The sequence below is a fragment of the Bombina bombina genome, chromosome 4 (assembly GCF_027579735.1).
Source record: "Bombina bombina isolate aBomBom1 chromosome 4, aBomBom1.pri, whole genome shotgun sequence".
Taxonomy (NCBI): Eukaryota; Metazoa; Chordata; class Amphibia; order Anura; family Bombinatoridae; genus Bombina; species Bombina bombina.
Genome location: NC_069502.1, coordinates 607034474 through 607060646, shown reverse-complemented (window position 1 = coordinate 607060646; position 26173 = coordinate 607034474). Strand labels below are relative to the sequence as shown.

The 26173-nt window shown below is 41.3% G+C and overlaps 1 protein-coding gene across 1 annotated transcript in view; it reads right to left on the bottom strand.

Annotated features, from left to right (window-relative positions):
• QRSL1 (glutaminyl-tRNA amidotransferase subunit QRSL1) overlaps positions 1-26173 on the bottom strand; it is a 131670-nt gene that overhangs the window by 7528 nt on the left and 97969 nt on the right. Inside the window, exons 6-9 of the mRNA XM_053710593.1 lie at positions 22339-22514; positions 22126-22238; positions 21228-21420; positions 20760-20877 (exon numbers count right to left, since the gene is read on the bottom strand). Coding sequence (XP_053566568.1) covers positions 20760-20877; positions 21228-21420; positions 22126-22238; positions 22339-22514 — 600 coding nt within the window. The remainder of the gene's footprint in view (positions 1-20759; positions 20878-21227; positions 21421-22125; positions 22239-22338; positions 22515-26173) is intronic.

Below are 26173 nucleotides of genomic sequence, written 5' to 3'. Positions count from 1 at the left end.
GAATCTGAGATTTCTCCATCAGACAAAACCTCCCTCATGGCCCCTTGAGATTGGTGTGAGGGTATGTCAGAACAGTTATCATCAGCGCCCTCTTGCTCTTCAGTGTTTAAAAACATAATTTATGTAAGAACTTACCTGATAAATTCATTTCTTTCATATTAACAAGAGTCCATGAGCTAGTGACGTATGGGATATACATTCCTACCAGGAGGGGCAAAGTTTCCCAAACCTTAAAATGCCTATAAATACACCCCTCACCACACCCACAAATCAGTTTAACGAATAGCCAAGAAGTGGGGTGATAAGAAAAAGTGCGAAGCATATAAAATAAGGAATTGGAATAATTGTGCTTTATACAAAAAAATCATAACCACCACAAAAAAGGGTGGGCCTCATGGACTCTTGTTAATATGAAAGAAATGAATTTATCAGGTAAGTTCTTACATAAATTATGTTTTCTTTCATGTAATTAACAAGAGTCCATGAGCTAGTGACGTATGGGATAATGACTACCCAAGATGTGGATCTTTCCACACAAGAGTCACTAGAGAGGGAGGGATAAAATAAAGACAGCCAATTCCTGCTGAAAATAATCCACACCCAAAATAAAGTTTAACAAAAAACATAAGCAGAAGATTCAAACTGAAACCGCTGCCTGAAGAACTTTTCTACCAAAAACTGCTTCAAAAGAAGAAAATACATCAAAATGGTAGAATTTAGTAAAAGTATGCAAAGAAGACCAAGTTGCTGCTTTGCAGATCTGGTCAACCGAAGCTTCATTCCTAAACGCCCAGGAAGTAGATACTGACCTAGTAGAATGAGCTGTAATTCTTTGAGGCGGAGTTTTACCCGACTCAACATAGGCAAGATGAATTAAAGATTTCAACCAAGATGCCAAAGAAATGGCAGAAGCTTTCTGGCCTTTCCTAGAACCGGAAAAGATAACAAATAGACTAGAAGTCTTACGGAAAGATTTCGTAGCTTCAACATAATATTTCAAAGCTCTAACAACATCCAAAGAATGTAATGATTTCTCCTTAGAATTCTTAGGATTAGGACATAATGAAGGAACCACAATTTCTCTACTAATGTTGTTGGAATTCACAACTTTAGGTAAAAATTCAAAAGAAGTTCGCAACACCGCCTTATCCTGATGAAAAATCAGAAAAGGAGACTCACACGAAAGAGCAGATAATTCAGAAACTCTTCTAGCAGAAGAGATGGCCAAAAGGAACAAAACTTTCCAAGAAAGTAATTTAATGTCCAATGAATGCATAGGTTCAAACGGAGGAGCTTGAAGAGCTCCCAGAACCAAATTCAAACTCCAAGGAGGAGAAATTGACTTAATGACAGGTTTTATACGAACCAAAGCTTGTACAAAACAATGAATATCAGGAAGAATAGCAATCTTTCTGTGAAAAAGAACAGAAAGAGCAGAGATTTGTCCTTTCAAAGAACTTGCGGACAAACCCTTATCCAAACCATCCTGAAGAAATTGTAAAATTCTCGGTATTCTAAAAGAATGCCAAGAAAAATGATGAGAAAGACACCATGAAATATAAGTCTTCCAGACTCTATAATATATCTCTCGAGATACAGATTTACGAGCCTGTAACATAGTATTAATCACGGAGTCAGAGAAACCTCTATGACCAAGAATCAAGCGTTCAATCTCCATACCTTTAAATTTAAGGATTTCAGATCCGGATGGAAAAAAGGACCTTGTGACAGAAGGTCTGGTCTTAACGGAAGAGTCCATGGCTGGCAAGATGCCATCCGGACAAGATCCGCATACCAAAACCTGTGAGGCCATGCCGGAGCTATTAGCAGAACAAACGAGCATTCCCTCAGAATCTTGGAGATTACTCTTGGAAGAAGAACTAGAGGCGGAAAGATATAGGCAGGATGATACTTCCAAGGAAGTGATAATGCATCCACTGCCTCCGCCTGAGGATCCCGGGATCTGGACAGATACCTGGGAAGTTTCTTGTTTAGATGAGAGGCCATCAGATCTATCTCTGGGAGCCCCCACAATTGAACAATCTGAAGAAATACCTCTGGGTGAAGAGACCATTCGCCCGGATGCAACGTTTGGCGACTGAGATAATCCGCTTCCCAATTGTCTACACCTGGGATATGAACCGCAGAGATTAGACAGGAGCTGGATTCCGCCCAAACCAAAATTCGAGATACTTCTTTCATAGCCAGAGGACTGTGAGTCCCTCCTTGATGATTGATGTATGCCACAGTTGTGACATTGTCTGTCTGAAAACAAATGAACGATTCTCTCTTCAGAAGAGGCCAAAACTGAAGAGCTCTGAAAATTGCACGGAGTTCCAAAATATTGATCGGCAATCTCACCTCCTGAGATTCCCAAACTCCTTGTGCCGTCAGAGATCCCCACACAGCTCCCCAACCTGTGAGACTTGCATCTGTTGAAATTACAGTCCAGGTCGGAAGAACAAAAGAAGCCCCCTGAATTAAACGATGGTGATTTGTCCACCACGTTAGAGAGTGTCGAACAATCGGTTTTAAAGATATTAATTGAGATATCTTCGTGTAATCCCTGCACCATTGGTTCAGCATACAGAGCTGAAGAGGTCGCATGTGAAAACGAGCAAAGGGGATCGCGTCCGATGCAGCAGTCATAAGACCTAGAATTTCCATGCATAAGGCTACCGAAGGGAATGATTGTGACTGAAGGTTTCGACAAGCTGTAATCAATTTTAGACGTCTCTTGTCTGTTAAAGACAGAGTCATGGACACTGAATCTATCTGGAAACCCAGAAAGGTTACCCTTGTTTGAGGAATCAAAGAACTTTTTGGTAAATTGATCCTCCAACCATGATCTTGAAGAAACAACACAAGTCGATTCGTATGAGACTCTGCTAAATGTAAAGACGGAGCAAGTACCAAGATATCGTCCAAATAAGGAAATACCACAATACCCTGTTCTCTGATTACAGACAGAAGGGCACCGAGAATCTTTGTGAAAATTCTTGGAGCTGTAGCAAGGCCAAACGGTAGAGCCACAAATTGGTAATGCTTGTCTAGAAAAGAGAATCTCAGGAACTGATAATGATCTGGATGAATCGGAATATGCAGATATGCATCCTGTAAATCTATTGTGGACATATAATTCCCTTGCTGAACAAAAGGCAATATAGTCCTTACAGTTACCATCTTGAACGTTGGTATCCTTACATAACGATTCAATAATTTTAGATCCAGAACCGGTCTGAAGGAATTCTCCTTCTTTGGTACAATGAAGAGATTTGAATAAAACCCCATCCCCTGTTCCGGAACTGGAACTGACATAATTACTCCAGCCAACTCTAGATCTGAAACACAATTCAGAAATGCTTGAGCTTTCACTGGATTTACTGGGACATGGGAAAGAAAAAATCTCTTTGCAGGAGGTCTCATCTTGAAACCAATTCTGTACCCTTCTGAAACAATGTTCTGAATCCAAAGATTGTGAACAGATTTGATCCAAATTTCTTTGAAAAAACGTAACCTGCCCCCTACCAGCTGAACTGGAATGAGGGCCGTACCTTCATGTGAACTTAGAAGCAGGCTTTGCCTTTCTAGCAGGCTTGGATTTATTCCAGACTGGAGATGGTTTCCAAACTGAAACTGCTCCTGAGGACGAAGGATCAGGCTTTTGTTCTTTGTTGAAACGAAAGGAACGAAAACGATTGTTAGCCCTGTTTTTACCTTTAGACTTTTTATCCTGTGGTAAAAAAGTTCCTTTCCCACCAGTAACAGTTGAAATAATAGAATCCAACTGAGAACCAAATAATTTGTTTCCCTGGAAAGAAATGGAAAGTAGAGTTGATTTAGAAGCCATATCAGCATTCCAAGTCTTAAGCCATAAAGCTCTTCTGGCTAAGATAGCCAGAGACATAAATCTAACATCAACTCTAATAATATCAAAAATGGCATCACAGATGAAATTATTAGCATGCTGGAGAAGAATAATAATATCATGAGAATCACGATTTGTTACTTGTTGCGCTAGAGTTTCCAACCAAAAAGTTGAAGCTGCAGCAACATCAGCCAATGATATAGCAGGTCTAAGAAGATTACCTGAACATAGATAAGCTTTTCTTAGAAAAGATTCAATTTTTCTATCTAAAGGATCCTTAAACGAGGTACCATCTGACGTAGGAATGGTAGTACGTTTAGCAAGGGTAGAAATAGCCCCATCAACTTTAGGGATTTTGTCCCAAAATTCTAACCTGTCAGGCGGAACAGGATATAATTGCTTAAAACGTTTAGAAGGAGTAAATGAATTACCCAATTTATCCCATTCCTTAGCAATTACTGCAGAAATAGCATTAGGAACAGGAAAGACTTCTGAAATAACCGCAGGAGCTTTAAAAACCTTATCCAAACGTATAGAATTAGTATCAAGAGGACCAGAATCCTCTATTTCTAAAGCAATTAGTACTTCTTTAAGTAAAGAGCGAATAAATTCCATCTTAAATAAATATGAAGATTTATCAGCATCAATCTCTGAGACAGAATCCTCTGAACTAGAAGAGTCCAAAGAATCAGAATGATGGTGTTCATTTAAAAATTCATCTGTAGAGAGAGAAGATTTAAAAGACTTTTTACGTTTACTAGAAGGAGAAATAACAGACAAAGCCTTCTTTATGGATTCAGAAACAAAATCTCTTATGTTATCAGGAACATTCTGCACCTTAGATGTTGAGGGAACTGCAACAGGCAATGGTACATCACTAAAGGAAATATTATCTGCTTTAACAAGTTTGTCATGACAATTATTACAAACAACAGCTGGAGAAATAGCTACCAAAAGTTTACAGCAGATACACTTAGCTTTGGTAGATCCAGCAGGCAGTGGTTTTCCTGTAGTATCTTCTGGCTCAGATGCAACGTGAGACATCTTGCAATATGTAAGAGAAAAAACAACATATAAAGCAAAATAAATCAAATTCCTTATAAGACAGTTTCAGGAATGGGAAAAAAATGCCAAACATCAAGCTTCTAGCAACCAGAAGCAAATGAAAATGAGACTGAAATAATGTGGAGACAAAAGCGACGCCCATATTTTTTGGCGCCAAATAAGACGCCCACATTATTTGGCGCCTAAATGCTTTTGGCGCCAAAAATGACGCCACATCCGGAACGCCGACATTTTTGGCGCAAAATAACGTCAAAAAATGACGCAACTTCCGGCGACACGTATGACGCCGGAAACGGAAATGAATTTTTGCGCCAAAAAAATCCGCGCCAAAAATGACGCAATAAAATGAAGCATTTTCAGCCCCCGCGAGCCTAACAGCCCACAGGGAAAAAAGTCAAATTGAGGTAAGACAAAATATGATAATTTAAAGCATAATCCCAAATATGAAACTGACTGTCTGGAAATAAGGAAAGTTGAACATTCTGAGACAAGGCAAATAAATGTTTGAATACATATATTTAGAACTTTATAAATAAAGTGCCCAACCATAGCTTAGAGTGTCACAGAAAATAAGACTTACTTACCCCAGGACACTCATCTACATGTTTGTAGAAAGCCAAACCAGTACTGAAACGAGAATCAGTAGAGGAAATGGTAAATATAAGAGTATATCGTCGATCTGAAAAGGGAGGTAAGAGATGAATCTCTACGACCGATAACAGAGAACCTTATGAAATAGACCCCGTAGAAGGAGATCACTGCATTCAATAGGCAATACTCTCCTCACATCCCTCTGACATTCACTGCACGCTGAGAGGAAAACCGGGCTCCAACTTGCTGCGGAGCGCATATCAACGTAGAATCTAGCACAAACTTACTTCACCACCTCCCTTGGAGGCAAAGTTTGTAAAACTGATTTGTGGGTGTGGTGAGGGGTGTATTTATAGGCATTTTAAGGTTTGGGAAACTTTGCCCCTCCTGGTAGGAATGTATATCCCATACGTCACTAGCTCATGGACTCTTGTTAATTACATGAAAGAAACAGAGCAATCGCGCTTTCTCTGATAAGTAGGCATTTTGGATAAAAGATTTGCTATGGAGTTATCCATTACAGCCGTTAATTGTTGCATGGTAATAAGTATTGGCGCACTAGATGTACTAGGGGCCTCCTGTATGGGCAAAACTGGTGTAGACACAGTAGGGGATGATGTAGTATCATTTAAACACCAAAAAAACTCTTAACCATCTCCGTGGAGATGTTGCCTGTGCAACGGCAAAGAGAATGACTGGGGTGGGCGGAGCCTAGGAGGGACTATATGGCCAGCTTTGCTGGGACTCTTTGCCATTTCCTGTTGGGGAAGAGAATATCCCACAAGTAAGGATGACGCCGTGGACCGGACACACCAATGTTGGAGAAATTGGATTTTACATTAAACAAAAAACAGCGGAGGTAACTAAATATCCTAGCTAATAGTTATTATATGATGTTTTCCTTAGGAATAAATTGCTCAGTTATCTGACGTTCTTTCACATTCTGCTATGTGTAACTGCAGCTCATGTTTTAAGTTTTAAAGTCGGTATAAATAGGTAAAACGCACAAGGCCTTGGTTAATACAATAAAGGATGCAAGATCAAAAGATATCAGTGCAAATTATGTGTGACTTTCATGTTTAATGGGGAACCAAAAACAAATGATTTTATGCAAATGCATTTGATGCTTGTTATGGGTGTGCACGCAGACCGTCTGAGAAAGAAAATCTCCAGTGCAGAAGACTGTGCATGTTCACAGGTGCTTTTGACCACCCACCAACTCAAAAGCAATGCCTCCCTTGTTGCTCAGGGGATGCTCTTTCAGTAACAGTGAATGTTTTCTGATGTGTATTCCAATGAATCTTGTGACTTCAAAGACACATGGGGCTAGCTGATCTAGAGCTCTCAGCTCAAATGAGATGATATAAAATGATCCTCTAGCATTGATTCTCAAGATTCTCGAAATAATTTTGCTATACTTCTCTAAGGGGTGTTTCCTGCATTTCAGCATGTGAAGTAGAGACAAGCCCAGTACATGGCATGAGACTTTTGTTACATTAACACTTTGTGCTTTGTATTTTATATTACTTTACACTTTAGATTTTGTCAGTGTATTTAGGATTGTGATTGTACAAATTTTGTTTACGCTTTGAATGTTTCTGTGTAACTTTAGCAAATTAGCATCATACTTTGTATATTTCTGTGTCTGTTTTACAAATTACATTGCACTTTGTATTTGTTCTATGTAAAAGAAGCCTGACAGTTTCAAAAAGTGGGAGGGACAGGGAAGTTCTCTGGGCTGAAAGGGAAGTTCCCAGGGTGTTTCTGAATCTCTCACAGTTCTTATGATATTCTTGAAGCATTTTTACACCTGCAGGATCTCACTGATTTATCTCACCATGTTAAGTTTTTTCAAAACTAACAATACACTAATGTTACTATCAGAAAAGTAATTGCTACTAAACTAGAAGCACATGCAAGTAAATTTTAGTGAAACATTTCAGTTTAATGAGTATTTGCTGCATACTGAGATTTTATATTATTGACATGTGCTCCCTTATTAACTTTACTCTCCCCTGTGAGATTCTCTGTCTCAGAGAGCTTTATTACTTTATATAAGAGTCAGCTCTCATTTCTCTGGGACTTACAAGTTCCGCCCTTTTGTCTTAAAGAATTCAGTGAGTTCGGAAGCTCTCTCTAAGCTGGAAATTTTTTGATCATCAGGCCTTTGGTGTGCATGTGTGCTCAGACAACATTTTACAGAATTTCTCTTTTGCAGGATCATTTTGTGCACGACCGGAGGGGGGTTACATAGAAATTTGCACATTTAAAATTTGGAAAAACATTAGTTTACTTACAGCACATGTTTACATCAACAACCTATAAAAAAACACGAGTGATCCATTTGATGTTGCACACAGTCACATTGGTTTGTTACTTTACCCAGGTAAGCTGAAAATGCTAGGATTTTGTATATAGGAATTGTCCTGAAGTATAACAATGTAAAACGATTGTGACAGGAACATGATCAGGGTGGATCCACAACCCTCAAATATTCTAACAATTTCCTCATTACAAAAGGAAACTACAGAGGTTAAAACTGGTGATTTGCCAAAGGGTCACACCAGTGTTCAAAATAAATTGGCTTGCTTAAAATAATATAAGTCTATTAGGGAGCCCCAGTGATATGTATGCAAGTACTACACAGATAGAATAGATAGACTGTCAGATAAAAAATTTACCTTTTTTATGCAGATTTTTAATCTTAAAAATTGATGACTAGAGCACGCCCTAGTGCTTATCTCAACTGAATACAGAAGCTTTACATGCTGTGGATAAATGGACTTAGACCCTTTAACTTATTATTATACTAATGTAATGTACCTTTATATTGGCTCCTCCTTCTTAGCCATCACTATTTAAGGTTACTTCCTGCCTACGTTCTTTACTTGAATATTTTGTTCACTGAAGTACCTCGTCAGATTCCCTTAATGTGCAAACCCTTAGAGCACCTTCTACTCTCATCAGATTTCTCAAGTCTACAAATCTCCAGCTTACTCTTCCTACCTGTTACTCGAATTATCCAGCTAGAGGACATCACGTGACTGGAATCATCTAATCCTCACCTCCTCCTCCATTGTTCATGCCATTGCCGCTACGTGCGGTCTGAACTGAGATTGTGTATTCTGCAGCTGTCCATAATCCGAAACTTTGTAACCGTCTGCTTCATTCTGTCTACGGATCATCATCTGCCAGATATCTGCTCCTACGACCGAATAATTGGCGTCTCTCTGCACTCTGACGCTACTTCTCGGCACACCCACCAGCTGACAGGCTCAACCGCTCCTATTGCACTCTCTCTCTCCTCACTCCCAGGAAACCGCAAGTATAACTGCATGCTTGCAGTATATTTGCATCAGTGACTTGATCATACATATAATCCTGTGATACAATACTTATTGACCCGATTCCATACCTTTCATACCTAAGTACAGGCTATATAGTGTGCTACACTACAGAGCTGCTTACCCTTCTCTACCAGTATAACTAACAGAAAGAATATATATACGTGACTTTTTCACTCTGCATATTAACCTGTGCTGCATAACCAGATTCTCTCCATTTATACCTGTTGTCAATGTTGAAACCTGTTAACTCCTTACTAACCTCTTTTGTGCAAAAACTTCTAGAGCAGGATTTAAGAAAATACTGACTTTTAATATTCATACATTTTGGGGTCACAATCTAAAGTGTGTGAGTAAGCTGTTAAATGAACTGCTTAATATTCAGATTACCCTTAAGTTTCTCAGTAATTTGGGGTTTATCTTTATTCAGCTACAGAACATCCATTTTGTAGTTTAATTTAAAATCAGACCATTACATAATATTCAATCCTATAATAAGATTTGGTTGGGAAATTTATCCAAATGAGATCAAGCCAATTTGCCACTTTAAATCAAGATCAAGATTGATTATTTAGCAAGAGGTCTGATGTAAGTTCAAGCTGAAAACACAGCATTAAAGAGTTTGATAAAATATATTGTAACCCCTAAAACCACAGACACACCTGAACCGCATATAAATCCCCCAATCCCATTCTCAGGAAAAAGGTCTGAATTTAGAGATTTTAAGAATGTGTGTCAGCTTTTATTTTCTATGAAACCACGCACATATTACACAGATAAAATAAAGGTCTAAACCACAATCTCTTACCTGACGGGAGAATCCCGGTCTTGGGCAAATAGGTTCTTTGAAACTAATGACCCAATACTAGAATCATTGGATGCATTTTACACCGCTATGGCCAGTTTATACGAAGATAGTAACAAGCAAATAAATGCAGAGACCAAATTACGCACCTTGAAACAAGGCAAACATCCTGTAGAGGAATACATTACCGAGTTTCAAATGTGGTCCACAGTTTCCTTATGGAATCAGATAAGTCTAAAAAAACAATTTAGGTTAGGACTGTCAGAATCACTGAAAGATGAACTCTCTTGACTAGAATTGCCAGACACACTTGAAGCCCTAACAAAACTTTCAATAACCATTGACAGAAGATTAAGAGAACAACAAGCAGAAAGAATGAGTTCTGACACAATACAAAAAAGAACTGCTTCTCATTACTCCGAACGATCAACTTCAGGATCTACCCCCATGGAAATCAGCACAATAAAAGGTCCACTAACCCAAGAGGAAAAGACCAGACAAAACATAGCAAACTTATGCCTGTATTGTGCTAATAAGGATCATGCTGTCTCATTCTGCCCCATACTGAACCGACAGAGAAAGGGTAAGGAACTTACTATTAATACACTCTCATCTACCAAAATACCCTGTCAACTCACTCTCTCTTTGTCATTACAGTGGTAACATCAACAGGCAAAGACTAAAGCCATAATAGATTCAGGAGCATTTGGGTTGTTCATCGATTCAGATTTTGTAAAAATTAATAAAATTCCCACATTATTGAAGCATAATCCGTTATTCGTAAAGGTTATTGATGGTTCCTTCATTCACTATGCTCCTATCACTCACCACACAATACCTCTACTTCTTAGTACATACAGAGTTTGCAACATTTGACATAATACCACTTTGCTTCATACCATTATTCTAGGATACCCCTGGTTATCCAAACATAATTCTACCATAGACTGGACTCTTAACACTGTCAGTCTACATTCCCAGTATTGTAACACTATTTGTTATCCACAGCACACTATTTCTAGCCTAGAGGTTGCCATTCCCCGTGATTATCATGATTTAAAAGATGTCTTTGATATCAAAGAAGCAGAAACTCTTTCCCCACACAGGATTTATGATTATCCCATTGATATCATCCCTGATTCACATATCCCTTTTGGTAAAATATTTCCTCTTTCACAAAAAGAACTCCAATATCTACGGGAGTATCTAGATGAGAACCTAAAAGAGGGTTTCGTTGTCCCATCTACCTCACCAGCTGCAGCAGGGATATTTTTTGTTAGAAATAAGGACAACACATTAAGACCAATAATAGATTACAGAGCTCAATTCAGTAACCATAAAAAATTGATTCCCGCTTCCACTCATCCCTGAATTTCTAGAACGCCTCAATGGAGCCACCATTTATACAAAATTGGATTTAAAAGGGACATATAACCTAATCAGAATGAAAGAAGGAGATGAGTGGAAGACGGCTTTCAGAACTAGATATGGTTTATTTGAATACAGAGTGATGCCTTTTGGGCTCTGTAATGCCCCTTCTACATTCCAATATTTTATAAATTGCATATTCAGAGATCTGACAGATATCTGTGTAGTCATCTATCTCGATAACATTCTAATTTTTTCAAAGAATAAGCAAGAACATATAAAACATGTCCGTTGAGTGCTCACATGCCTCCATGATCACAGGCTGTTTGCGAAGTTAGAAAAATGTCAGTTTCATGTCAATAAAATCAAATTTTTGGGTTACATAAATCACCCCTGACAAGATTTAAATGGACCCTGAAAAGATCTCAGCAATTACTAACTGGCCAAGACCCACAACTTTTATAGGAAATGTATTCAAAACTTCTCAACAATAGTTAAATCATTAACCAGTCTCACCAAATTGAACCACAGATTCACCTGGTCTTCTACTGCAGAACATTCCTTCCAACAACGAAAGCAAAGCTTCACTACTGCACCTATTTTAACTCTACCAGACCATAACAAACAGTTCATTATAGAAGTTGACAAATCTAACTTAGGAATTGGTGCTGTCCTATCTCAACGAAGTAATGATTCCAATAACGAACATCCAATAGCCTTCTATTCAAGAACACTACAACCAGCTGGAATAAACACATAAACTACTCTGTCGGTGACAAAGATCACAAAAATCTTGATTATCTAAAAAAGAATAAAACACTTTCTTCTCGTCATTAAAAACTGAAACCCCACCATGAGTTTTATAGAAAAAGGCTCCTCAGGCTTGTATTACAATAAAAACATGATATATGTACCTCAAACCCTCAGAGACACAATATTGTCACATTTCCATGATACACCCTTATCAGGACAGGATATTTTTGGTGGCCTAAAATGGATCAAATTATCCATGAATATGTTACCTCCTGCGATATTTGTGCTAGAAGTAAGATTAAACATAAAAAAACCTTTCGGCTATCTAACCCCTATTCCTGTCACAGACTCCCATTGGTCAACTGCATCCATGGATTTCATAGTCTAACTCCCACCATCACAATACTATTCTAGTTGTCATTGATCATCTCACGAAGTTGGCACACTTCATTCCACTTAAACATTTACCTACAGCAAAAGAAACTGCTAACGCTTTTCTCACATGTAGTAAAGCTTCATGGGTTACCTACCTCCATAATTACCGATCGAGGAACCCAGTTCACCTCTTTCTTCTGGAAAGCACTTTGTAACATACTTAAAATTGATTCTAGACTATCCAATTCCTATCACCCTCAAACCAACGGATTCACAGAAAGGATAAATCAAATTCTTGAGCAGTATTTTAGATGCTATGTATCACACCTACAGGATGACTGGCTTTTATTTAGCCATGGCTGAGCTTTCTTATAACAACTCTATATCCAGCCTTAGTAAAATTACTCCTTTTTACGCCACTTACTGCTATCATCCCAAAACTATAAAAACTATAATTATGACAACAAATCTTCGGCAGCAACATATTACAATACCAAATTAAAGAAGGATTAGCTCTCCTAAAGCTTCACTTAACTGATGCCAAATCAACTCAAAAAACATAAATTATGCTTACCTGATAATTTTCTTTTCTTCTGACGGGAAGAGTTCACAGCTGCATTCATTACTTTTAGGAATTCAAAACCTGGCCACCAGGAGGAGGCAAAGACATCCCAGCCAAAGGCTTAAATACCTCCCCCACGTCCCCCAGTCATTCTGCCAAGGGAACAAGAAACAGTAGGAGAGATATCAGGGTGAAAAAGGTGCCAGAAGAATAGAAACTAAAATACGGCCGCCCCATAGAAAAAACATGGGTGGGGAGCTGTGGACTCTTCCCAGCAGAAGAAAAGAAAATTATCAGGTAAACATAATTTAAGTTTTTCTTCTTAAACAGGAAGAGTCCACAGCTGCATTTATTACTTTTGGGGAAAAAAATACCCAAGCTATAGAGGACACTGAATGCAAACAAAGGGCGGGTACAGAAGGCGGCCCCTTCGAAGGTTACCACAGTCTGAAATTACCCAACACCCGATAAAAAAACTGTAACACTTAGACACAAGGAGTAAAAAACCTGAAAGGACCAAGTAACTGCCCATCAGTTAAACACCTGCAAGGCTGTCCTAGAGACTACTCAGAATCTCCAGAAACCATTGAGCACAAAAAAAACCCCAGAGGAACCAAGTTCCGCAAGTGTTCTGATCGCACAGAATTAACCTCCGACCCGAAGGGAAAGACGTACACCTACCCTCAAAGGGAAAAACGGAGGACCCACAAGGTAACCAAAGGATCACCAACTATGGTAAAAAATCTGAAAATGACTAAAGCCACCCAAGGGTGCTAAAGACAACCACCTAGGGAAGGACTCCCTAGAAGGACAAAGACTAGGGATCAACTCCACACCTATAAAAAGGCAATCACGGGAAGAACCAAAGTGCTACAAGGAAACCACAGGCTCCTCACTGTACCCAAGATTAGCACACACAACCGCTAAAAGTAGACAACACGGGAAGAAACACATATGGAGCTGAAGAAAGTCGGAGCCCGTAGACAAGGATAGAAACAAACTAATATCCTATCAGAAAAAAGGCTATCTTGTGAAAACACACAGCAACCTCTGAGCACCAGCCGCAAGGCTGACCCTGAGCCATCGTGGGAGATCAACCCACGGAGAATGTCGAAAAATATCGACGGCAACTCTATCCTTAGAGGAACATCCAATACCAGCAGCATATGAAATCAGTGGAGGGATGAAACACCCTGAACCCCCCACCGAAAGCAGGAAACCAGATTAGAAAGCACAGCAGGACTCAAACTCCAAGCCTTCAGCTACTAGGCAGGGTAGGGATCCCCTAGGTTACCTAGACCTGCATCAACTGGAAGTACACGGTCAAGACTAAGCAGAGCAGTTAGATCCCCAACCCCCACTCAGAGGAAATGGACCAAGTCCAAAAGGATTGGCAACATCCGAAAACAAAGAATATAAAATTCTTCAAACCACACCTCAGAAGAAAAGGAGGGCCTAAAAGGGAGTGACCCCATGGAGGAACAACTCTGACCATAATTTAAATTACGCTTGCTACCATAAGCCATGACAGAAATGCTACGTGCTCGGGTTCCAGAACCCCCACACAGCTCCCTCCTAAGAGGGACCACTCCCAACCAGGGAGATAGACACTAAACCACAGCGTCCCAGTACCAGAATCCAGCCCCAGGACAGAATCCTTCGGAAAAGAGAAGAGAAGGACCTTGGGGCCTCAAGGAAAACTGTATACAGAAACCTCCTCCACAGCCATAGGCTTGGAGAAGGGATCAGAGACCGGTCGAAGTTTAAACCCCCTGAGGAACTGACAAGTTACCTCATACGGAGAAGAGCAGCATGTTCCTGGACATTGGACGCTTGAAAAAGGTTGAGACCAAAGAGCCTAGAAAGACATCTTAACAGGCCTAAGAAAAAGGCAACCAGCACCCGGGGGAGCATCCGAAACCAGGACCCTCTGCTTGTAAGCCCAAAAGGCTAGATCTCTTAGAGAGTTGAAGGGGAACACCCCCCCCCCCTCTAAGGTCACGGGATTACACGAAACAGGCTCAATTTAAGGATGAACGACTGATGAGGTTAGGGTATTTCACCAACTGAGCTACCTCTCCGGCCTACAAGCCCTTAGGATGAGAAGTGATATCACCAAGACCCCTAAAAGATCAGTCTCCAGGAAAAAACGGTGGGAGCCTCACAACTCCAGTCGACCAGGAGATGCTGGGAGAAAAACAACAGGGAGTAAACCCCAACCCCTGCGCTCCCTAGAGAGCGTGCAACATACTGAAATGGGATAGTAAGGAAGACACAGATGACCCGACCATCCGAGAAGGGCAGCATCCATCTGGTACCCCCGACGCTCAGAGGTCATCTAAACCTCCAAACCCATGGGAAATAGAGGAACTTCGGTTCCCAGGCCAAAGGGCCTTCCATGAGGATCCTCAGCAGGCTTCGAGTCCGGAACCCCCTCAACAGTAGGAACAGGAGGGGGACCGATGTAAATGGTAACAAGAACAAACAAACCCTTTACCAAGGGAACAAGAAACAGTAGGAGAGATATCAGGGTGAAAAAGGTGCCAGAAGAATAGAAACTAAAATACGGCCGCCCCATAGAAAAAACATGGGTGGGGAGCTGTGGACTCTTCCCAGCAGAAGAAAAGAAAATTATCAGGTAAACATAATTTAAGTTTTTCTTCTTAAACAGGAAGAGTCCACAGCTGCATTTATTACTTTTGGGGAAAAAAATACCCAAGCTATAGAGGACACTGAATGCAAACAAAGGGCGGGTACAGAAGGCGGCCCCTTCGAAGGTTACCACAGTCTGAAATTACCCAACACCCGATAAAAAAACTGTAACACTTAGACACAAGGAGTAAAAAACCTGAAAGGACCAAGTAACTGCCCATCAGTTAAACACCTGCAAGGCTGTCCTAGAGACTACTCAGAATCTCCAGAAACCATTGAGCACAAAAAAAACCCCAGAGGAACCAAGTTCCGCAAGTGTTCTGATCGCACAGAATTAACCTCCGACCCGAAGGGAAAGACGTACACCTACCCTCAAAGGGAAAAACGGAGGACCCACAAGGTAACCAAAGGATCACCAACTATGGTAAAAAATCTGAAAATGACTAAAGCCACCCAAGGGTGCTAAAGACAACCACCTAGGGAAGGACTCCCTAGAAGGACAAAGACTAGGGATCAACTCCACACCTATAAAAAGGCAATCACGGGAAGAACCAAAGTGCTACAAGGAAACCACAGGCTCCTCACTGTACCCAAGATTAGCACACACAACCGCTAAAAGTAGACAACACGGGAAGAAACACATATGGAGCTGAAGAAAGTCGGAGCCCGTAGACAAGGATAGAAACAAACTAATATCCTATCAGAAAAAAGGCTATCTTGTGAAAACACACAGCAACCTCTGAGCACCAGCCGCAAGGCTGACCCTGAGCCATCGTGGGAGATCAACCCACGGAGAATGTCGAAAAATATCGACGGCAACTCTATCCTTAGAGGAACATCCAATACCAGCAGCATATGAAATCAGTGGAGGGATGAAACACCCTGAACCCCCCACCGAAAGCAGGAAACCAGATTAGAAAGCACAGCAGGACTCAAACTCCAAGCCTTCAGCTACTAGGCAGGGTAGGGATCCCCTAGGTTACCTAGACCTGCATCAACTGGAAGTACACGGTCAAGACTAAGCAGAGCAGTTAGATCCCCAACCCCCACTCAGAGGAAATGGACCAAGTCCAAAAGGATTGGCAACATCCGAAAACAAAGAATATAAAATTCTTCAAACCACACCTCAGAAGAAAAGGAGGGCCTAAAAGGGAGTGACCCCATGGAGGAACAACTCTGACCATAATTTAAATTACGCTTGCTACCATAAGCCATGACAGAAATGCTACGTGCTCGGGTTCCAGAACCCCCACACAGCTCCCTCCTAAGAGGGACCACTCCCAAACAGGGAGATAGACACTAAACCACAGCGTCCCAGTACCAGAATCCAGCCCCAGGACAGAATCCTTCGGAAAAGAGAAGAGAAGGACCTTGGGGCCTCAAGGAAAACTGTATACAGAAACCTCCTCCACAGCCATAGGCTTGGAGAAGGGATCAGAGACCGGTCGAAGTTTAAACCCCCTGAGGAACTGACAAGTTACCTCATACGGAGAAGAGCAGCATGTTCCTGGACATTGGACGCTTGAAAAAGGTTGAGACCAAAGAGCCTAGAAAGACATCTTAACAGGCCTAAGAAAAAGGCAACCAGCACCCGGGGGAGCATCCGAAACCAGGACCCTCTGCTTGTAAGCCCAAAAGGCTAGATCTCTTAGAGAGTTGAAGGGGAACACCCCCCCCCCCCTCTAAGGTCACGGGATTACACGAAACAGGCTCAATTTAAGGATGAACGACTGATGAGGTTAGGGTATTTCACCAACTGAGCTACCTCTCCGGCCTACAAGCCCTTAGGATGAGAAGTGATATCACCAAGACCCCTAAAAGATCAGTCTCCAGGAAAAAACGGTGGGAGCCTCACAACTCCAGTCGACCAGGAGATGCTGGGAGAAAAACAACAGGGAGTAAACCCCAACCCCTGCGCTCCCTAGAGAGCGTGCAACATACTGAAATGGGATAGTAAGGAAGACACAGATGACCCGACCATCCGAGAAGGGCAGCATCCATCTGGTACCCCCGACGCTCAGAGGTCATCTAAACCTCCAAACCCATGGGAAATAGAGGAACTTCGGTTCCCAGGCCAAAGGGCCTTCCATGAGGATCCTCAGCAGGCTTCGAGTCCGGAACCCCCTCAACAGTAGGAACAGGAGGGGGACCGATGTAAATGGTAACAAGAACAAACAAACCCTTTACCAAAGTGAACAACCCAGCACCCGACAAGGTAACCAGCACACCGGCACCACGTGGGTTACATGAACCGTAAGGAACAGCAGCTAGCACCCGACCAGTACCCGCCTGGTACGAGAACACTCCGAAACCATGCTAGGTCCAAGAAAAATCAAAGCCCCCAAAGGGATCGATAACATAAACTATAAACATAACTATGTCATTATATAGTACTGCGCAACTTCCAAGAAAGTGCTCATGCAACCAGAAAATCGCAAGTATCAGTTCTAGAGAAAAAACATTCCCAAAATGAAAAATCACAACAGACATGAGCTTTAAAAAAAAAAAACAAAAAAAAAAAAAAAACACATCCGAACCGGATCAAAGAAAATGAAGGCAGCACCCGAGGGTGAACGCCCAAGGAAAATGGGCGCGCTAATAGGACCAGCCGATCAGAGGACCTATTCTCCTAAGCTCAGAACTGGAACCGATACTTAAAAGAAAGAAAAAACTGAGATGTCAAGGAGATTGGCTTCATCCCCATACGTCTAACCCAGTCTGCCATCCGGCACAGAACACCGAGGATCTCTCGGCCCAGTAGGACCGGTATCCTCCAGCACCGCCAAAACATGTCTAAGTAGAACACGAAGATGTGCCAGTCTATAATGGAAGGCAAAATGTTCCCCCGCCGGATCGATGGACGACCCCGGCCACGAGGGAGGGGCCCCTGAAGCCTCAGAGGCCATCGCTTCCCCAGAAGGTCGAACCGACTTAAGCGATCTCCCGCTTGACGAACCATGGTTAACAGAACACGGAAAGTATCTTAAAAATACTTCTCTTGGGAGATATAAATGCGCCAGGGCCATAGATATGGCCATGCAGAACCGTGCCGTAACCTCTGGAGGAAACAGGCCGCCTTCCAGAGGATTAATAGCCCTAGGGACACCTGTTTGCGTAGCAAAAGAAGGTTCTGGGGCACGCACCTCACGGGACATGGAATCCTCAGGGGCGGATGGCTCAACGCACTCCACATTCCCTGATTCGGGGGAAGAGAGTACTCTAGAACGGCAATCGGAACATAACTGATGGGCATGGATAATCCGGGCCATTTCATACTCCTCACAAGACGTTTACTCCGAGTCGGAGATGTCCATCTCTAAAAAGAATCAGAATCCTCCATAACTTGGAGATTGTAATATGGACTAAAACTAACGGCACCTTACACTCCCAATGGCTGGGGCACTCACCACCTCCTGTGAACCAGACAAACAATGAACAGACTCTCTCCGTCGCCACTTGGTCACAAGGTACGCTGTGTAAGCCCGCAAAAAAATAAAAGCGTGCCAGTCCAAAAGGACTGCGCAGTCTGATTATGAGGCCGTTATGTTCTGAATAGCCATGAGCAGAAGCATCACTACTCATTAGCAGACAGATCACATGACAAACATGATTAAAGTCCAATTCTTTCATTAGTATTACATTCACATATAGAAATAAAATGAAACGATATTACAGGAATCCACGCTGTGGAACAGGAACATGGCCCTTCAAGTGTGACAGATAGTAGCAGCGCTTCTGACATGGACTTGAGTGAAGAAAGGCAGGCAGCGAAACTCGTCAACGCTGATTGCCAAGGAGTTGCTTTCGCAGAGACGACACTCCCTGCATCTCCGGACACTAACTTTCACCCAAGCTCTCACTGAGAGGCTGACAGGGCTACTTAAAACTCCAGTCCCATTCCGAAGAGTACTACCCTCCATAAGAGACTATTGAAAACTTCTGACACTTCTCTGCCAACCTCCTGTGACGAAAGGCAAAGAATGACTGGGGGATGAGGGAAGTGGGGGAGGTATTTAAGCCTTTGGCTGGGGTGTCTTTGCCTCCTCCTGGTGGCCAGGTTCTCAATTCCCAAAAGTAATGAATGCAGCTGTGGACTCTTCAAATTTAAGAAAACATTACTACGACTTAAGGCATAGACCTAGTCCAGACTATAATATAGGAGACCTAGTCTGGCTCTCCACAAAGCATTTGAAACTTGACCTTCCCTCCAGGAAGCTAGGGAGTCAATTTATCGGACTCTTCCCAATAAAAAGGATAATAAATGTTTGTACTGTTGTTTTGGATCTTCCAGATTCTTACAAGATACATCCTTCTTTTCATATCTCTCTATTGAAGCCTCATATCCAAAATTGCCACTCCAATCGTACCAGACATCCTCAACCTCCATTACGTTTTGCTGATCATAGCTGGAGGCTATTCTTGACTCAAGCCTCAAATGTGGGAAACTAGAATATCCCTTAGTGTGCAAACCCTTAGAGCACCTTCTACTCTCATCGGATTTCTTGAGCCTACGAATCTTCAGCTTACGCTTCTACCTGTTACCTGAATTATCCAGCTAGAGGACATCACATGACCGGAATCATCTGATCCTCACCTCCTCCTCCATCGTTCACACCATTGTCGCTATGTGTGGTCTGAACTGAGGTTGTGTATTCTGCAGCCATCCTTAATTCGAAACTTTGGAACCGCCTGCTTCATTCTGTCTACGGATCATCCTCTGCCAGATATCTGCTCCTACGACCGGATAATTGGTGTCTCTGCACTCTGACGCTACTTCTTGGCACATCCACCAGCTGACAGGCTCAACCGCTCCTATTGCTCTCTCTCCTCACTCCCAGGAAACCGCAAGTATAACTACATGCTTGCAGTATATTTGCACCAGTGACTTGATCATACATATTATCCAGTGATACAATACTTATTTATCTGATACCATACCTTTAATACCCAAGTACAGGCTATATATTCTGCTACACTACGGAGCTGCTTAATCTTCTCTACCAGTATAACTAACAAAAAGAATATATACGTGACTTTTTCACTCTGCATATTAACCTGTGCTGCATAACCAGATTTTCTCCATTTAGACCTGTTGTCAATGTTGAAACCTGTTAACTCCTTACTAACCTCTTTTGTGCAAAAACCTCTAGAGCAGGATTTAAGAAAATACTGACTTAATATTCATACATTTTGGGGTCACAATCTAAAGTGTGTGAGTAAGCTGTTAAATGAACTGCTTAATATTGAGATTACCCTAAACGTTCTCAGTAATTTGGGGTTTATCTTTATTCAGCTACAGAACATCCATTTTGTAGTTTAATTTAAAATCACACCATTACAGCTACCATAATAGTGATAAAAATGTAAACATCTTACTGTTTGAGTAGAAAGAAATTCCCAGATAATATTCTTCCTCTCACAACATCGTTGAATCCTTCTCTTCTTGTTGCTGCATACATAGCGTCTGTGGAGTCATTTATATCTGACCGGTGCCCTTTGAAGCATACAGACAATATCAAGCATATTTTTCTGTGATACTATGCCAGGTGCAATACTGGGCAATTTTTCAAGAGGTTGACAAACCGTACTACATTGTATTTTTAGTTTGTTTTTTAAATAATTAATACATATAAATATACACACACACCATGTTTTAAAATAATTTAGTATTTAACTGTTCTAAATGTATTTTTATTTTCTGTTACCATACCATTATTGCCAAATATTCCCACAACCATACACCCTATTCACCTTAACATTGTAAACAGCAGTCTACATATAACAATATAAAATTATAAAAGGTTAAAAAAATAAATAGATTTTGGTTGTAAACAGGGAACTTACCATATTCTAGACCATCAAAGCGAGCCATATTTGATGCTACTTCTGCTGTGCACAGAACATGATAGCACACAATAGAGTAGGGTGTATGTGGCAGTGAAACCTCAACAACCTTCGCTCCAGCATTTTCAAACAAGTCTGCTGTCTTTGACCAAAGTAACAGAGTTTCTGTACATAGTCCAGGAGCATGGTATTCCTAAAGCAAAGGCATACACAAGATAAAATAAAAAAATAATGCACAGGACAGCAACAAATCATGATTCTAGGAAGAGCAGTGCATAAGCCACACACTATGTACATCATCAATATGAAGCGTGAAACAATACATTTTCATTAAAGGGATACTAAACACAATTTTTTTCTTTTATGATTCAGATAGAGCATGCAATTTTAAGCAACTTTCTAATTTACTCCTATTATTATTTTTTCTTCGCTCTCTTGCTATCTTTATTTAAAAAGCAGGAATGTAAAGCTTAAGAACCGGCCCACTTTTGGTTCAGAACCTGGGTTATGCTGGCTTATTGGTTTGCTAAATGTAGCCACCAATAAGCAAGCGATATCCAGGGTGCTGAACCTAAAATAGGCTGGCTCCAAAGCTTTAAATTACTGCTTTTTAAACAAAGATAGCAAGACAATGAAGAAAAATTGATAGTAGGAGTAAATTAGAAAGTTGCTTACAATTGCATGCTCTATCTAAATCATGAAAGAAAAAAATTTGGGTTTAGTATCCCTTTAAGTGTAAAGAAAAATATTGAAGAACTCCATAGCTCCCAAATTACTACCAGATGTAGTCATTACAACAGCATACTTGTTTTAGGCTTGCTTTTAATGTGGATGGATAGTAACATCAGTGGTGTGACGATACTTGCAATTTGTTGGTAGCTTATATTTTATGTATTACCTTTGGTATCCCTATACACAGCTTGCTCATGTCTGTAATATCAGGTAGCTGGAATGGCGCAAAAGGATCCTGGACTGTAGTGGAATCATCTGGATCATGACCACCAAGAACACCTGAAAAAATACAAAGAAAAAAAATTCCTTAGCTATAAAACTATTTCTACAATCCGTTGTTCTAATTAAACATGAGATAGAATGTCAAGGTAGAAGTTACCTAATACAGTTGCAGCATCATCCACACATCTGGTTAGGATACCTGGCACATCCATAGAGTTCACCAGCGGTATCAAGCCATGGCGAGAAACTAGACCATAAGTAGGCTTCAAGCCCACAATTCCACAGTGAGAAGCTGGGTTTCGGGTAGAACCTCCTGTATCAGATCCTATTGCCCTGTTATTGAAATAATGATAAAAAAAAAATAAAGCAATCAATATTAATGGCTCTTTATGTCTTTTCAATCAAGATAAACTTTGCAGAGCTTCGTAAGATGCACCAGTCTAAGTCCTACACTTCCCTGTACAAAGCCTGTCTTCATACTAATGAAATATAACAATAATCCTCATGCTGCATCATATACTGCACTCGTTGCTCTATCTGCGATATGGGGTATTTTGCTTTTATGAATTCAATATAGGATTTTATAAACTGATATGTTTGTCACCATTGTTTATGCTGTGTTATGTCAGTCTGTCACTTATCTACTACCTTTAACCCAAAAAAAAAAAAAACCTGAACACACCAAAGTTCTTAAAAATTTGTTAAAAAAAAGTAGATTGGCAAGAGGCAGATTTGTACACAAAGGTACATGTGCAAACCATTCATCAATTCCAAGCACTGCTGAGTTTGAAAATGTGCCAATAGAATAATTATGCACCAATATAAAGCACTGAACAGTGGCTGCTGGTCAATATAGGCCCCACCAGACAGAATTATTACAAATTAGTAAGAAATAATACAATAAAACTTAACTTGTCATAATGTTAATTTCTAATCCATGTTAATACTGTTTTGGTTTCTTTTTAATTTCTGAATAGAAGAACATTAAAGATGTACTATGCAATTATCAGACTGCAGGTGAGAAGTTTTTAAATGTCACATGGGGCTAGATTGACAGCTAGCAGAAAAGACTTTCTGTGGTATCGATATTAAAAACAGAATTTATGCTTACCTGATAAATTTCTTTCTCCAACGGTGTATCCGGTCCACGGCGTCATCCTTACTTGTGGGAATATTCTCTTCCCCAACAGGAAATGGCAAAGAGCACAGCAGTAGCTTTTTGTCCTCTCCTCTTACCAGAGTAAACGACAAACAAAGATGACGTTTGTGTGAAATCCTTTGTTGCGTCTAAATAGAACTTTAAAGCACGGACCACATCTAAATTGTGTAACAAACGTTCCTTCTTTGAAACTGGATTCGGACACAGAGTAGGAACAACTATTTCCTGGTTAATATTCTTGTTTGAAACTACTTTTGGAAGAAAACCAGGCTTGGTACGCAAAACGACCTTATCTGAATGGAACACCAGATAGGGTGGATCACACTGCAAAGCAGATAATTCAGAAACTCTTCTAGCAGAAGAAATAGAAACCAAAAACAGAACTTTCCAAGATAGTAACTTGATATCTATGGAATGTAAAGGTTCAAACGGAACCCCTTGAAGAACTGAAAGAACTAAATTTAGACTCCAAGGAGGAGTCATGAGTCTGTAAACAGGCTTGATTCTGACCAAAGCCTGTACAAAAGCTTGTACATCTGGCACAGCTGCCAGGCGTTTGTGTAACAAAACAGATAAAGCAGAAATCTGTCCTTTTAGAGAACTCGCAGACAACCCTTTATCCAAACCCTCTTGGAGAAAGGAAAGAATCTTAGGAATTTTAATTTTACTCCAGGAGAATCCCTTGGATTCACACCAACAGATATATTTTTTCCATATTTTATGGTAAATTTTCCTAGTCACAGGTTTTCTGGCTTAGACCAGAGTATCTATCACTGAATTTGAAAACCCACGCTTAGATAAAATCAAGCGTTCAATTTCCAAGCAGTCAGCTGCAGAGAAACTAGATTTGGATGTTCGAATGGACCTTGTACTAGAAGATCCTGTCTCAAATATAGCTTCCATGGTGGAGCCGATGACATATTCACCAGGTCTGCATACCAAGTCCTGCGTGGCCACGCAGGAGCTATCAGAATGACCGAGGCCTTCTCCTGTTTGATCCTGGCTACGAGCCTGGGAAGGAGAGGAAACGGTGGAAACACATAAGTTAGGTTGAACGACCAAGGCGCCACTAATGCATCCACTAGAGTCGCCTTGGGATCCCTGGATCTGGACCCGTAGCAAGGAACCTTGAAGTTCTGACGAGACGCCATCAGATCCATGTCTGGAATGCCCCATAATTGAGTTAACTGGGCAAAGACCTCCGGGTGGAGTTCCCACTCCCCCGGATGGAAAGTCTGACGACTCAAATAATCCGCCTCCCAGTTGTCTACTCCTGGGATGTGAATTGCAGATAGATGGCAGGAGTGATCCTCCACCCATTTGATGATCTTGGATACCTCTCTCATCGCCAAGGAACTCTTTGTTCCTCCCTGAAGGTTGATGTAAGCTACAGTCGTCATGTTGTCCGACTGGAATCTTATGAATCTGGCCTTCGCTAGTTGAGGCCAAGCCCGAAGCGCATTGAATATCGCTCTCAGTTCCAGGATGTTTATCGGGAGAAGAGACTCTTCCCGAGACCATAGACCCTGAGCTTTCAGGGAGTCCCAGACCGCGCCCCAGCCTAATAGACTGGCGTCGGTCATGACAATGACCCACTCTGGTCTGCGGAAACTCATTCCCTGAGACAGGTAATCCTGAGACAACCACCAGAGAAGAGAATCTCTGGTCTCCTGGTCCAACTGAATTTGAGGAGACAAATCTGCATAATCCCCATTCCACTGTCTGAGCATGCACAGTTGCAATGGTCTTAGATGAATTCGAGCAAAAAAGAACCACGTCCATTGCTGCCACCATTAGACCTATTACTTCCATGCACTGAGCTATGGAAGGCTGAGGAATAGAATGAAGAACTTGACAAGCCTTTAGAAGCTTTAATTTTCTGACCTCTGTCAGAAAGATCTTCATTTCTACAGAATCTATTATTGTTCCCAGAAAGGGAACTCTTGTAGACAGGGACAGGGAACTCTTTTCCACGTTCACCTTCCACCCGTGAGACCTGAGAAAAGCTAATACAATGTCTGTATGAGCCTTTGATCTGGAAAGGGACGACGCTTGGATTAGAATGTCGTCTAGGTAAGGTGCCATTGCAATGCCCCTTGGTCTTAGAACCGCTAGAAGGGACCCTAGTACCTTTGTGAAGATTCTGGGAGCAGTGGCTAAACCGAACGGAAGAGCCACAAACTGGTAATGTTTGTCCAGAAAGGCGAACCTTAGGAACTGATGATGATCTTTGTGGATAGGAATATGTAGGTACGCATCCTTTAAATCCACGGTAGTCATATATTGACTCTCCTGGATTGTAGGTAAAATTGTTCGAATGGTTTCCATTTTGAACGATGGAACTCTGAGGAATTTGTTTAGAATTTTTAAATCCAGAATTGGTCTGAAAGTTCCCTCTTTTTTGGGAACTACAAACAGGTTTGAGTAAAACCCCTGACCTTGTTCCGCTGTTGGAACTGGGTGTATCACTCCCATCTTTAATAGGTCTCCTACGCAATGTAAGAATGCCTGTCTCTTTATCTGGTCTGAAGATAAGCGAGACATGTGGAACCTTCCCCTTGGAGGAAGTTCCTTGAATTCTAGAAGATAACCCTGAGAGACTATTTCTAGTGCCCAGGGATCCGGAACATCTCTTGCCCAAGCCTGAGCAAAGAGAGAAAGTGTGCCCCCTACTAGATCCGGTCCCGGATCGGGGGCTACCCCTTCATGCTGTCTTGGTAGCAGCAGCAGGCTTCTTGGCCTGTTTACCCTTGTTCCAGCCTTGCATTGGTTTCCAAGCTGGCTTAGCCTGGGAAGCGTTACCCTCTTGTCTAGAGGCAGCAGAGTTAGGAGA